Below are 15,375 nucleotides of genomic sequence, written 5' to 3'. Positions count from 1 at the left end.
ACAGACGGACAGGTGTAAAACAATACGCCACCCAACTTTCATTTGCGGGGGTATAAAAATACCCTGAAGACAAATAAACTTAGGCAACTTATCTTTTGATACAAAATCATGCAATTTCATGATCTAATACCGAAGGCCGTGCGGTGACCCTTAATTGCGTTTATCTTCGTTATTTGAAATATGGTTGATAGTTGTCTCATTGGCAATCATACCAACTGTCCTTATTTTTATATTATCCCACTTACTTGATAATTGTTTCATATTTTGTCTTGTTGGGACCTTTTGAATTATTAAAAATATGCCCAAGCTGTGTTGTCTGCATGAGTTGAAGGACTAATGTCGGACTGAGATGCAAATTATTTTTTATGCCAACGCCGTAGCGGAGGGGGCATTAAGTTTTACCCTTGTCCGTCTGTACGTACGTACGTACGTCCCAAAATTGGTTTCAGTTCTCTAACTTTAGTTTGCCTCAACCAAATGTTATGAAACTTATACACAACGCTTATTACCACAAAACACAGATCAAGTTTGAATTTTGGTGGCGTCACTTTTACCATTCTAGAGTTATGCCCCTTTACAAATGGAAAAATTGCTGAATTTTTTGTTTCCGTTCTCTAACTTTAGTTTGCCTCAACCAAATGTTATGAAACTTATACACAATGCTTATTACCACAAAACACAGATCAATAGATATAAGAAGATGTGGTATGAGTGCCAATGAGACAACTCTCCATCCAAGTCAAAATTTATAAAAGTAAACCATTAGGCTATAGGTCACAGTACGGTCTTCAACACGGAGCCTTGGCTCACACCGAACAGTAAGCTATAAAGGGCCTCAAAAATTACTAGTGTAAAACCATTCAAACGGGAAAACCAACGGTCTAATCTATATAAAAAACGAGAAACGAGAAAAACTTATGAACCACATCAACAAACGACAACTACTGAACATCAGATTCCTGACTTAGGACAGGTGCAAACAAATGCAGCGGGCTTAAACGTTTTAATGGTACCAAACCTTCACCCTTTTTCCGAAACAATAGTGTAACATCACAACATAGAAAGACACACTATAAAATATCAACTGAAATAGCTTAACTCAATCAAAGGACATATTAACACCATTGAACATACACTGAACAAATAAATTTGACCTATGACACAATGTAAATACAAAATAAATAAACTAAGGGAAGAATAATAAAAGTAACATGTTATATCGGTAAGAAATGTTAAACAATTAAAGAAAAACAATATGCTCGAACAAAAATATCAGCTATTTGCACTAACTTTAAACACAGGTAAATGAAAATAATTTTGTTGTTAGGTATACGTGTATATAGTACCAATGGAGAAAGGAAATATTTTTACAAAATAAATAATTTTGATGTTCATAGTACGAAGTGAAAATTTATAGTTATACCAAACACTTATCAAAGCTGGTATATAGACCAGATATAACCCTGAATAACATTAAATAACAAAAAAGCAATACAATTAGTATCAACAGGTCAAATAAACAAGAAAGTACGATTTGAGAGTACTCGCAGTTACTGACAGCTAGTTAAAAGCCAAAACAATTAATAATAAAAAATCATGCATCAGAGACTAAAATCAACTAAAACACATCCCAGGGATTTAGTATTTTAACGTCATGGACAGTCAAAGAAGACATGAGAAGTTTGAATTTTGGTTGGGTCACTTTTACCGTTCTAGAGTTATGCCCTTAACAAATGGAAAAAATTCTGAAATATTTGTTTCTGTTCTCTAATTTTAGTTTGCCTCTACCAAATGTTATGAAACTTATGCACAATGCTTATTACCGCAAAACTCAGATCAAGTACAAATTTGGGTAGCGTCACTTTTACAGTTCTTGAGTTATATCCCTTTATAACGTTATATGCAAGCGGGGGCATCATCTGTGTCCCATGGACACATTCCCCATTTATTTTTATTGTTATTATTATATTTTGATTATGAAATATTTATTTTTATCAAATTTATCTTTTTATGTTTCCGAACATTTCTTTTCTAAAAGTAATTTATTAGAATACTTTTTGTATCCAGCATGTCCAAGATTCGTAACAATTCATAAAGGTTTTGGCAAATATTTTATGCTATTTTACGAGTAACCAGCTTTAAAAATTTTAATGAATAATATCATTGCTTTCGAAAAAAAAACTTGGCTATACCACTGAACTTGACAGCGTAATCATGAACGGCGGGAATGATTTTACGACGTTATTGCGATTAAAACTTATTTCAACGTAGTTTAGCGCCCTATTGGCAAACGTCCCGTTTGCAATTAAAAATCAAAGTTTATTGCTTTTATTGAAAAAACAAGCACATGGACCCCCAGTTTTTTCTTTTGCAATCAATCAAGTAATATTTAAAGAACACTCCGCCAAAATTTTAAGAAAAAATCAACTATCGATTTTTTTCTGCACTTCTGAATAGACACAAAAATATTGTCAATTTCTTTATTTCACTAATAGTAAAGTAAATTCAGAAAACATCAATTTTGTTTAACCTTAAACTTGATACAGCATGGTCATGCCATGGATCAAGGGAACATTTTACAAAAAACCCGGTTAAGTTATGACTGTTCGTTCAAAAGTATTGTAACTTTCTTTAAAAGTCCTTTTTTATGAAATTTCAGGGTTTTCCCTTCAAATATGCAAATTTCAAACCAAATTATCTCAAAAAGTAAGTCATGAAGGTATATTTTTCTTTGCATATTTCAAAAGTACACATCGAAATTGCCCTTCTACCAAAATTTCAAGAAAAAATCAACGAGGGATCTCTACTGTATCGTATGCCCTTAAGAGCAAATCTGACAAAGTAAAAATGTTCATCAGGTTAAGATCTATCTGCCCTGAAATTTTCAGACAAATCAGACAACCTGTTGTTGGGTTGCTGCCCCTGAATTGGTAATTTTAAGGAAATTTTGCAGTTTTTGGTTATTATCTTGAATATTATTGTAGATAGAGATAAACTGTAAACAGCAATAATGTTCAGCAAAGTAAGATCTACAAATAAGTAGTCATGACCAAAATTGTCAGTCGAACCCTTTAGGAGTTATTGTCCTTTATAGTCAATTTTTGTAATATTTTACAAAAATCTATTTCTCTGAAACTACTGAGACAAATTTAACCATACATGGCCATAATCATTATTAGGGTATCTAGTTTAATAAATTTGTCTGATGACCCCACCTTCCAACAATCATGGCCGACATGGTTAAAAATAGAACATAGGGGTAAAATGCAGTTTTTGGTTTATATCTCTGAAACTAAAGCATTTAGAGCAAATCTGACAGGTGGCAAAAATATTCATCAGATTTAGATTTATCTGCCCCAAAATTTTCAGATGAATCCGACAACCTGTTTCTGAGTTAGTAATTTTACAGAAATTTTGCAGTTTTTTGTTATTATCTTAGATATCATTATAATATCTAATATCTAATATTATTAATTATGATTTTATCCTTATTTTTACATGATTTCCAAAGCATCAGTAAATACAGGTGAGCGACACAGGCTCTTGAGAGCCTCTAGTTGGTTATTATCTTGAATATTATACCGAGACAAATTTAACCAAACTTGGCCACAATCATCATTAGGGTACATCTTGTTTAAAAAATGTGACTGATGACCCCGCCTACCAACCAACATGGCCGACATGGCTTAAAATAGAACATAGGGGTAAAATGCAAGTTTTGTATATTATTTTTTGAACCATTATAAATAGAGAAAATCTGAAAGGAGCAAAAATGTTCAGAATAATGAGCTCTACCAATTGTCCATATATGTCAAAACTGTTAGACAAATTCTTATAGGAGTTATTGCCCATATATGACAAATTTTACCATTTTTTTCATTTTTGCCTATTATCATGAAAACTATGATATTTAGAGAGAAACATTTTTTTTCTGTTATGCCTTATATGATTTGAATTGTAATAGATGAATAAACACTTTAAATCACATAAATGATCAGCAAGGCAAGATGTATTAAAAAGTCAAATTTTGCCGATATAGTTAATAGACTGTCACTCTTCATAGGAGTGATCATAAATGCCCTTAAATGAGGATTTTTTTAACCCTCTATTGTGTTTTGAGCAAAAACTAAAGATGATAGAGAGAGACTAAACAGACTAAAAGATCAGTAATACAAGATCAACAAGATAGAGATTTTTGTCATGAAGTCTATAATAGACTCTATTCTCGTCTACATTGTTGGAGAGTGTCCTTTGTTTGATATGCACATAGACCAAGGTGAGCGACACAGGCTCTTTAGAGCCTCTAGTTTTAAAAGTTTTTATACACAACTGTGAAAATTCAATGGTGCATGTACATTAATCCAGATATCCTTCTGAGTTTGCAGTCAAACTGGCAAACGCAATATTCTTGTCTAAGCCCATCTAAAAAATGGATGTAAGATAAAAACCAAAACACACATTGTTAAGAAAATAAGTAAAACATCTGCCAGGGATGTGGTGGAAGGGAATTAAAACTAGATTTGGCATTGCAAGCAATAGCGGATGGCACCCTTCCCCCCCATTTCCGGGCGAGCGGCATCCATTTAGAAAATTCCACAGTCAGAGAGCATCTACACATGCAAATTATCATTTTTGTAAAGTTTCATTAAGTTTGGAACATTTTGAAATTTTGGACATTTTTGCTGTTTCCATGGTTACGGCGGCCATTTTGAAAATTCCAACTTCAAAATGCAACTCTGCCCATGCCAGTTACCATTCCTGTGGAGTTTCTTCCAGTTTGGAACACTTTGATTTTTTTCACATTTTTGCTGTTTCCATGGAAACAGTGGCCATTTTTGCAATAAACAATCTAATTGGATAATTATAATTGATCCAAGTACAATTATAGATAAGCATCCTAGATACCAATTATAACAATTAATCAAAGAACAGGGTTGCAGAATACATGATATCCAACCTTGGTTGGTTAAAGGAAACTTTGTGTAGACGGTAATTAACTAAGTAAGAAAATGGCAATAATGCAAGATCCCTCTATATAAATACTTTATTTTATTTAAAAAACATGGTCATACAGATATACTTTACAGACTGCCCAAAATGCGACATCTTTTGTGGCGTTAAAGGAGAGTATAGCAAAAAAAAGGAAACAAAATCATGGGTGTAATTTGCAACTTAGTAGTGTTAACGTCCCACAACACCCAACGAGCACCTTTAGAACATTGGAAACTAAATGTGTGTCAATAACGAAGGCATAACCTCCCTCAAGATGTAAAATCTGTATTATAGTCAAATAATTACGCAAAGAGTTATACTACAGATGACAAGACAGGTGGGCAATATAAGGCTAAATTGTATTGAGTTGAAGGATCCAAAGGAATATTAAATAAATTACAAAAAGTCAGATAGGACTTTAAAGTAAATCATGTAAGTTTTTTGGTTGGCTCTGAACATACATGTCATCTGAAGTCCATGACAATATCTTCATATGCTGCCATCTCATTTGAGTCCTGTGAAACTAGACAAAACAAAAAGGATGGAATGACTAAACATATGGGAACAAAGTTCACAAACAGAATTAGGTAAGTATAAGATCATGAAGGTAAAACTCATGGAAGCATCATGCAAATGTGAAACCATGTCAGCCATGACTTTGGATTTGCCTGCAATGTACACTGCTTTTAATGAAATTATAGGAAGCTGACAACAACAAAAAAAACTCTTAAATAAGACATCAAGGTAGCATTCCTTGATGAACAGTTTTTCAAACAATTAACTGTTTAACCAGTTAAATTTCCCAACAAGGGATTTCAATTGCTTCTTTGATGCATAGGATCACTTTGCAAATGCATTAAGCTCTTCCTTTAAATCTGCCAATTTATAGCCTGGAAGTCTGACTTCCATAGTTGTAGGATCAATTTCTTACTTCAAGAAATGGGATGTGTTGACAAGGGGCAACCACTTTTGACCAGTTAATAGCAAAACCAAAGTAATAAGCACATTCAAAGCTTCTTGGCAAGGATATTTAGTCTGCTTGCATATGAAAAACTCATCTAATTAAGCCACCATGGTAAAGCCCTTACATAACATCATACATCTACCTGGAGCCAATTATTACCTATAAGAGAGTTTGCAGAAAGTGGTGGTCTGAAGGATTTGACAAACAAAATTTTGCATAGAACTGTCATAATTTTGGCATTTTGCAATCGAAATAATAGTGAGGACCAGTAGATTTTCTTCAAAGACCACAAGGGAAAAAAGATTTCACAAACTCTGGCCAAAAGGGAGCTTGCGTTCAAAAAAGGTAAACTCCTTATTATCAGTAAAAGTCCATCTAAAACTTGTCACCTGCTGACTAGCCTTGCTTATTCAAACGGACCTATACCATGACTACAAATCAACCTTTGCAATGTAGCAATTTGGTTTAACAAATTTAGTTGCAACATCTAAAGTTTGAAATTTTATTTGGGGGTCACCCACAAAATCGTTTACAGCAGAACCCTTAGTCAGCTTTATTTGAAAATTATCATTATCAGTTTTCATTAGATGCTAAGTTTGCTTAAATACCCAAAACAATTCAAGTTACAATAAAATGGAACTGTACTACTATATGAAAAAGTACAAATGTACTATGTTATGATATTGGACCCCTTCATTATGGTTCTATCCCATTATTATTGTGTAATTTGTTCCAAGATATATGATATATCATACTGTGATGTGGTTTCTTGTTTACCATCTTCTGTTCAGAAATAATACAATTTTTTTCCATTAAAAGTAGAGGGATAAAACTGCATATTACAAAGAAATAAATCTGTTTATTTCAAACATGAATACAATTAAATCATATTGTCAGTATTCAAAAGTTATTTAAACTCCAGATAATTTCACTTCATAAATCTTGGCTTCTGAATAGTAATTGTCTTGCTGAGTCCCTATGAATAAAACCCCTGTATTGTCAAATTCTAAAGACAATGGATTATGTATACCAAATTCTCTATCTATTCTTACATAATGCATGCAACTGCCCTTGTTATTGAGGACATGTAAACTGTTACACTTGCTATCAGTAACAATAACATTATTGCACAGGGTCATTTTCAGGTCCGTAGGTGTAAATGGATCCTTGATGGCAGGATTACCTAAATAAATACTACTGATCCCACCCATCATATCAAGTTTGACTACCCTTCCACATAGTTCAGACAACAGATCAATTACAAAAATATTATTATTAATGTCTGTGGTGATTCTGAATGGCAATGTGAAGATTGGTCTTCCTTTGTTGTCTAAATAGTATAGCATTTCATGTTCTCCTTCAATATTCATCACTATGACTTTCCTGGGACCATTAGGGGGAAACATTGGTCCATCTTCTCTTGCTCCAACAATTATTTTATTGTTCTTCGAAATGTGAAGTGCAGAATTAGAGATTAAAGGTGCAACTGTGTACTTGGATGATACTAATTTTCCTGTTTTAGTTTGGAAAATACACAGATTTGATTTCTGTAGTGACAGAATCAAATCTGAATCTTTTAGTTGCATACAGGCCACCTCACTCAATTTCACATTTTTATTTAATTGTGTTGAACCATCTTTAAGAAGGCTAATATTTTGCATTTCATTTGATGTGAAATTACATATCCACAATGATCTATTTGGACAACAAACTATGCATTGTATTAGTGGTAAATTTATTTTGTAATGATTTAAAAGTTCGAATTGAGGCTCATGTGGTATTGGCTGAGCTGAAATATCAACTAAAGTTCCGTAAAAAGTTGCAATGGCTTTCTGTTCCATACATCCAGGAAGAAATTTTGGAAGACTTTTGTATTTTGTTGCCTCTACTACTTTTATTTTTGTCTTTTTTGCTCTATTTTCATTTCTTACAGTTTTAAAGACCTTTAGCACATTGTTTGAGTCTAAAGTATCCAGGAAAGTTTGGTTTCTTGACTCTGTGGCTCTGTAATCTTCGGTTGTCTGGTGTTCATCGGCTTGCATTGCTATGGTAATCTTGTTTAATCTTGTATCCAGTTTGCTTATAAGTTTTTCTGACTGTTCATGAACTAATTCATTCAAGATTTTCTCTTGGTGCACAATTTCTTGTTTTTCCTCTGAATATCTGGCCTGTACTTCTGTTTTTATGCTCTGAAGTGTCACCCTTTTTGTTTTCAATTTAGTGAGATCCTCATCTGTGCTAACATGCAAATCTCTCAGAACTTCAATAGCAACTTTGAATGCTTCACTTATTTCAATCATGTTATGTGTATTGTGAGCATTGGTGATACACAAAGGGCAGACAACTTCTTCACATTCTGTGCAAAATAAGCAGCATATTTTCCCAGTATGTGTGTCACATTTAATCTTATTGAAATCATGAGTTTGTCCCAATTGTTTTTGCTCTGATGCAATGTTTTTTAAGTCCACAATGTTATGTTCTTCAGAGGATTTGAATTTCTCATGGATTTTCCTGCATTTATCACACATCAAGAAATTACAAAGTAAACATTTCCACTTTATTTTACTTTCTTCTTCACACATCTGACATGCTAAGACAGTCTGTCCTTTCTGTAAAGATTTGGATAAAGCCATTTTCTGTTTACTATAATTTTACATTGATTTAAACTTCCAATATATATTATTGCTTAAATTTTATCTATTGTCAAACTTCCTTGTTATTAATATGTCCTTTGGTAGCTCCTATCTTTAAATTACTTTAAATACTAATACACAACACATTAGGTATTTTCAAAATACATGTACTTGTGATAAGTCTAATCAATAAATTAAATTGAATACCAAAACTAAAGTTAAAACTGCGACATTTTATTAAACCAGTGATATATAAGATTTCCCATGAGAGGACAGCCACGTGGCGCTGTCCATGGTCATTGCAGTCATTATGTTGTCCGAGGTCGTAAGTGCATAATGTGGTTGCAACATTGTATCATTTTATATTTTGGCAGAAATGCCCGGTTAGTGATTCAGGCCCCAGGGAGCCTCATGTTTTATGTTTCAATTGATAAATTCATTCTTCAATAGATAAAGCCAAATAAACGACTGATTGTGTGTCATGTTGGAATGTGGGGTTATAGTCCTTGATCCCATTATAGATAAATGAGAATTCACAGTATTTTTTTCATATAATCTGTTGGAAATCACACACAGAAGAATACGTTACTGTAACGCAGTATTATTGTTTCTAACGTCATATACTTATGATGTTATCTTGTACTTTAGTCATCAATACAAATTCATACAGTTTAGACGTCTTTATTATTATATATGCAGTTTTTCGTAAAACCACTTTACGATATTGGCACGGTGACCAGAAGAATATGACTTCAAAGCTTAAATCTATTCAAGCAGGACACAGAAGCGCAGTTTCTAGGATTTTAAGAAGATTTGACGAGCAAAGTGAATTAGAAGAAAAACCGGAAGAGGACATGTTGGAAACATTTCTTGATATATTAGAGAAAGTGTACAGGAGGAGGATATAGAGCAAGAAATACTTGACTCAGATGAGTATAAATTTCACTTAGAGACGAAAATATGTTCAAATTCAAGTGCCAATAGCAGCAACTTTCACCAAATTTACCCAAATTTGATGGAAACATACTTGAATGGCAATCCTTTTGGGGTTCTTTCAATTCAGCAATTCACAACAACAACACACTAAGCTGTGTTCAAAGGTTCAATTACATAAAGCCTTTACTAGAAGGAGAAGCGTCAAACACCATTGCAGGTTTTGCTCTTTTGCACACAAACTACAACAAAGCTATTGAACTTATACATGAAAGATTCGGACAAAAGCATAAGATGATTCAATCGTACATGCAGGCACTACTAGACATATCTGGACCAAAAAATACGTTAACACACCTCAGAAGTTACTAAGACATGGACAGAAACATACATAAGAGGATTAGAATCTCTGGGACAAGCTCAAGACTCGTACAGCTAGTTATTGGTACCAGTCATACTCGACAAAATGCCAAGTGATATACACTTCAGCTACGTTCTACACAAACACAAAATCGCGTAAAATCTGGCCAAAAACCAATTTAACACAGAAATCAAATTCAATAAGCTGCGCATTTTGCAAGGAACCCCATTTTCGTCTGAATGTACTAAATATACAGATCACAACGAATGCATGAAAATTGTAAAAGAAGATAGATTATGCATTAATGGCTTAGGGCAACACATTGTAGCAGATTGCAAGTCTACATCAAACTGCAAGAAGTGTAATAGACATCACCACACAAGCTTATGCAGCGATGATCAAAATAAGGAAACTACAAGTACAAGTAGTACATGTACAGTACAAACACACAACGTGGAGGAATCTGAGACATCTGTTCTTTATTCATCATTAAACTATAGTCGCCCAAATGTTGTGTTGAAGACCGCAATTGCACCACTAAGCTACAAAGGACAAACGATTGACGTGAATATCCTTTGAAGGCGCCCAAAGGTCATTTATAACCAGTCATTTAGCAGAGAAATTGGAGTTAAGACCCACAGGAAGTGAAGCAATCACCTTATCTAGATTTGGAGATGTGGATATGAACAACCCTATTAAACAGCTAAACACAGCAACAGTGAAGATACAAACTATTTTTGGCAAAGAAATACCAGTCAATGTTTTAATTGTACCTAAAACAGCCGCCCCAGTAAAGACTAACATTGAAAATGCAAAACAGTTGCTGTATTTGCGAAACTTAAGATTAGCACACGCCGTTACTGAGGATGAAACGTTTGATATTGGACTGCTTGTTGGAGCTGACCAATACTGGGATATGGTCGAGGATGAGATCATTAGGGGCGAGGGACCAACAGCAGTAAGGTGCAAACTAGGATACCTACTCTCAGGACCACTCATAGGAACTTCCCGTCCAATCAATGAAACACAAATTTTTACAAGTATAAGAGGAAAAGAAGAGACACAGACAACAGAAGATAAAACAGAGAGGAAAACTAACAACATTGAACATATTTCTGGAATTGTAGACATTTCAAGGTTTGACACTTACAAGAAATTATTACATGTAACTGCCTACATTATTAGATTTATTCAAAATTGTAGGACAAAACAATGGACCACTAGTCCGTTGACCATAAATGAAATCGACAGATCAGCATTAATGTGGATAAGAGACAATCAACAAAAAAAATACTTGGATATTTACGACGATTTACAAAGAATTGGAAAATCGAAACATTTTCTGTTCAATCATTTTCCCGTACATTTCCAACCCAATTTCTGTTCCCTCGAAATCAGGGATTTTTTTTTTTAGTAAAGCGAAAAACTTACCTGTCTTGTGCCGATTTGTGGGGGGGGGGGGGGGGGAAGGCTTTAAAAAGATCGCTACCATAATTCTTTAAGATATAATGAACTATTTATTTTTATTATATAGCTTAAACTACCTAAGAGTTATAAAGGGCTTCATCAAAACACAGAAAACAGCTGTACTTCCACTGTTTGTTATCGAGAGCAGCCATTTTGAAACACCACATGACCTTGTAAATTGTTTCCGGTTCTTATTTTAGAAAATAAAATTTTCCGATTTGATTTATTTACCTTCACGATGTTATTAAAGCTGTTGAAATAACTGAAATAATATCTTCAGATATAGTAGATTTTAATTGAAACGTTGAATTGAACTGTCAAGAATGGTAAACCGCGTAAACTCGCGGCTTTTATTGGGGTAATATTTTTGTATCCAGAAGGATACACTCGCCCTGCGCACCGTGTATCTTTCAGGATACATCTGCCCTGCGCATTATGTATCCTCAAGGATACACTCGACGGGAAAGGGTTAAACTATATCAGGAATTGGACTACAGGGAGAAACTTACCAGAAAAAAAGAATGTTAAATAAATGTGACACCGTACTATTACAAACTGTGATAAAAGTTTTCATCTAATGATTGACTTTAAAGTTAATTTCATATTATTATTTTAACAGAGAAACTTTAACTATTTTAAAACATGTAAATTTTCACTTTTTATGGGCCGGAGAATGTTGGAAATCACTCACAGAAGAATACGTTACCGTAACGCGGTATTATTGTTTCTAACGTCATATACTTATGACGTTATCTTGTACTTTAGTCATCAATACAAATTCATACAGTTTAGACGTATTTATTATTATACTTGCAGTTTTAGTAAAACCACTTTACAATATGATCTTTTTGCCCAATATTTTGCTTTTTAAAGCAAAGTATACGTAATGGGGTAATATATCAGATTTTTTATAAAATTTTGTATGCATTTCTAAGTATTTAAACTGCATCTGGATATCAAAAATGTTATGTATGTAGGATTCATAAATCCATATATCATGTATATACAATCAATTAAAAAATTATGAAATAGGTTACATATGTTAAGCATTTACATGAAAAGTGGTGTGAAAATATGGATTTTTTTTCACTGTTCTCAGAATTTTGATTAAAAATTATATATATCATTTATTTTTGTGGTTACCAATTTTTCTCAGATTGAGGAAAAATGATATTTTCTTGGCTATTTGATTTCATGGTTTTGCTAATTAAAGTCTGCATACAAGCCTATAGAAAATTAATACTTCGTTGAACATTTGAATTTGTGGTTTAAATTTACCCATGAAACCCACAAAAATTGGTACATGTATTCCATGAATTAATGAATCCACAGAATATTGATTCAACCTATAATTTGTTATCCAACTTTTCTAAAGTACTACTGAACAGAATAACGTCATATTTAGTCTGCAGTTTTACATTTAAAGGTTGCTTAGCACTTCAAAAGATGCATTCGTTTTTTGAATAGTATTTAAATCACATATCTTTATCAGTGACAAAAGTTTGATTATTTATCGTATTTGACATATTTTTTTTAGACTATGATTGCTGAGAATGATGGAATGATCGATGGTCCAGGTTTTAATAGTCCTGAATCCTTACTGATGGCATCTTGTTTCCAGTTAATTCTCCAGACAATGTGTTCTCTGTTCTCATGGTAAGTGTTAGATATACTTAAAGTCACAAGGCCATCATTGCAATGGTGATGGCTTATTTTTTCCTATACTGTAACAGGTCATATCTTATTGTTTTCATTATGTGTATGAAAACGTAAAAACAAACTTTCCATAGACATATAAAATGCAATTACTCTTTATTATATCCCCTGAATTCCAAAGCATGTGGTATATTTTGATGGGGAATCTGTCCATCCTTTCATTCCTTTGTTCATTCATTCATTCATTTAAAAGTCCTTCTGTCCCACTTTAGTATCCACAACTTCTCCTAAACACCTTGACAGAATCTTTCTGAAACTTCCAATTAATTTTACTCACATGAAGAACTTTTTTTTATCTATTTCATTTCTTATGCTGAATGATTTTTGGGGTTTACTTTGGGGTAACATGGACTTCGTCATATCTGTACACTTTAAATCTTGCAGTACCTCTAGTTTTAAGATATTTACATGACTGATTGTTCTCTGTTCTTGTCTGAGATATGGTGACAGTATGTGTCTTTTGTAATTTTTGAATGAAACCTGCTTCAAGCTCTCTCCAAGTCATGCTTATATATATTGAGAAATGTAGAAATGCTCAAGTTCTGGACCCTACAGACCCATTGAAATTTGTTCTCATTGTAATTAATTGTATATGGGTAATAGGAAGTTGTTGATGTTTTACTGGGAATTTCATCAGTCTTTGTATTGGATTTCATCTTTTTACAACCTTTTAAAAGTATGTGTTTTCACCCATTCCATATGTAAGTACATGTAATAGATGTGTAGTTGTTAACATAGGGAAGTTGGATTAATTGTTATAAAATAGAAAATGTTAACCTTGGAAATCTGAGATTAACTGGAAAACGGGACAAATCTGTTTTAAATCTAAAGTATAAGAGATCAATTTAATAGTGTACAAATGTAAAGTTTTTTTTTAGATATTTTTGTGTGAACATTTCTGACAGTTTTCAGTATTTTTTATATGTAATTTTGAAGTTTTAAAGTCTATAGTTTTCATCTTAAATTAAATTTGAAAAACAATGATTTAAAGGCTTTATTTGAAGAGTTAAATACTTCTGAGAACTTGAAACTTAAAAGTTACTTCAAGTCTTAATTTGATGAAATAACCTAGGCTTATGACATATTTTGACAATTTTAGAGTAAAAAAAAAATAAATTTCAACCATAACAAAATTTTCATTTTCAAGGAAAATCTGATCCAATTTCGATAATCACTGTTTGGTTAATCCAAAGGCAACAGATAAGTGGTGTTTAATGAGTATATAATAGTCCTTATCAAAACTGGAATATGGGTGTAGCCACTTGCAAAAGTCAAGTGCAATTTTTTATTCAGATAATAAATGTATTTCATTTTATCTCAATGAAAAATGTCTGTCCTGGAATAGCACTTTAATATTTCTTGGACAATCAACCTGTAAATAGATAATTTTTATAAATATTATTTATCTGGAATAAAGCCTCCTAAGCACACTTGACTGCAATGACTCAAATAACTTACCGGTAAACTACTAACAAACTACCTGTGCATGAAATTCTACTGTATTCTTTTAGATAGCCAATCAAACAGACCTATCAATAAATACTATAAACACATGTTCCTTAAAACACAGCAAACTTGTATGGATATATGTACAACTTTGATAAATATAATGATTCGTTTCAAAATAAAGAGTTTTATTTGCACCATCCAACTATTTACATTTTCATGGATGATATCAAGAAAATTGAAGAACAAACAAATGTCAAAATCAGATCTCTTCATGTGCTAGCATCTGAAAGATAAAAAATGGACTTTTTTCTTGAAAAGTAACAGATGTATGATAGAGGTGTTATTACATAGTTCCAGCATATTAGAAATGTAGCCTTCAAATACTCTGCCAGAATGGACTTGTAAATATGTAAATGTGCATATGATTTCAATGTGCTTTTTACCTGTGATATAAAAAGATTTAGAAACTGCACGGCTGGTAATCTACACAAAATCAATCGTCCCACGAGTAATTGCCGAAAAAAGTGACATTTAAATTTTGAGATGGTTCTATTAACAGAACTACAAGTTCAGATTTAGTTTTTTTTTCTGTCAACGGGATTGAATGTCGTTTTGGGCGGCGTGTACCCTGTCCGAAGTTGATAGACGTCTTAATAAATCTAAAAACTGCCAATTTTCATTATTTCATACGTGAGGGGATCCGTTCTTATTGAGGACATCGTGAATGCGTGAGGGGAAGTGCAATCATATCTTTATATCGAAAAATGCAATAATCACTTCAAAGAAAGGCTAGTAACTTGCATAGTTTTATTGAAGTTCATACTAAATATATAAATTGACAATGGAAATGGAAATGGCTA

General features: G+C 32.9%; 1 protein-coding gene across 1 annotated transcript in view; it reads left to right on the top strand.

Moving 5' to 3' along the window:
- Positions 1–15,375, top strand: part of LOC127722275 (Fanconi anemia group D2 protein-like) — a 106,382-nt gene that overhangs the window by 65,741 nt on the left and 25,266 nt on the right. Inside the window, exon 31 of the mRNA XM_052229170.1 lies at positions 12,888–13,006. Coding sequence (XP_052085130.1) covers positions 12,888–13,006 — 119 coding nt within the window. The remainder of the gene's footprint in view (positions 1–12,887; positions 13,007–15,375) is intronic.

The sequence above is a fragment of the Mytilus californianus genome, unplaced genomic scaffold, assembly GCF_021869535.1.
Source record: "Mytilus californianus isolate M0D057914Y unplaced genomic scaffold, xbMytCali1.0.p SCAF_1, whole genome shotgun sequence".
In the NCBI taxonomy this organism is placed as follows: Eukaryota; Metazoa; Mollusca; class Bivalvia; order Mytilida; family Mytilidae; genus Mytilus; species Mytilus californianus.
Note: the sequence above shows the minus strand (reverse complement) of the source record. Positions and strands in the feature narration are given on the sequence as shown.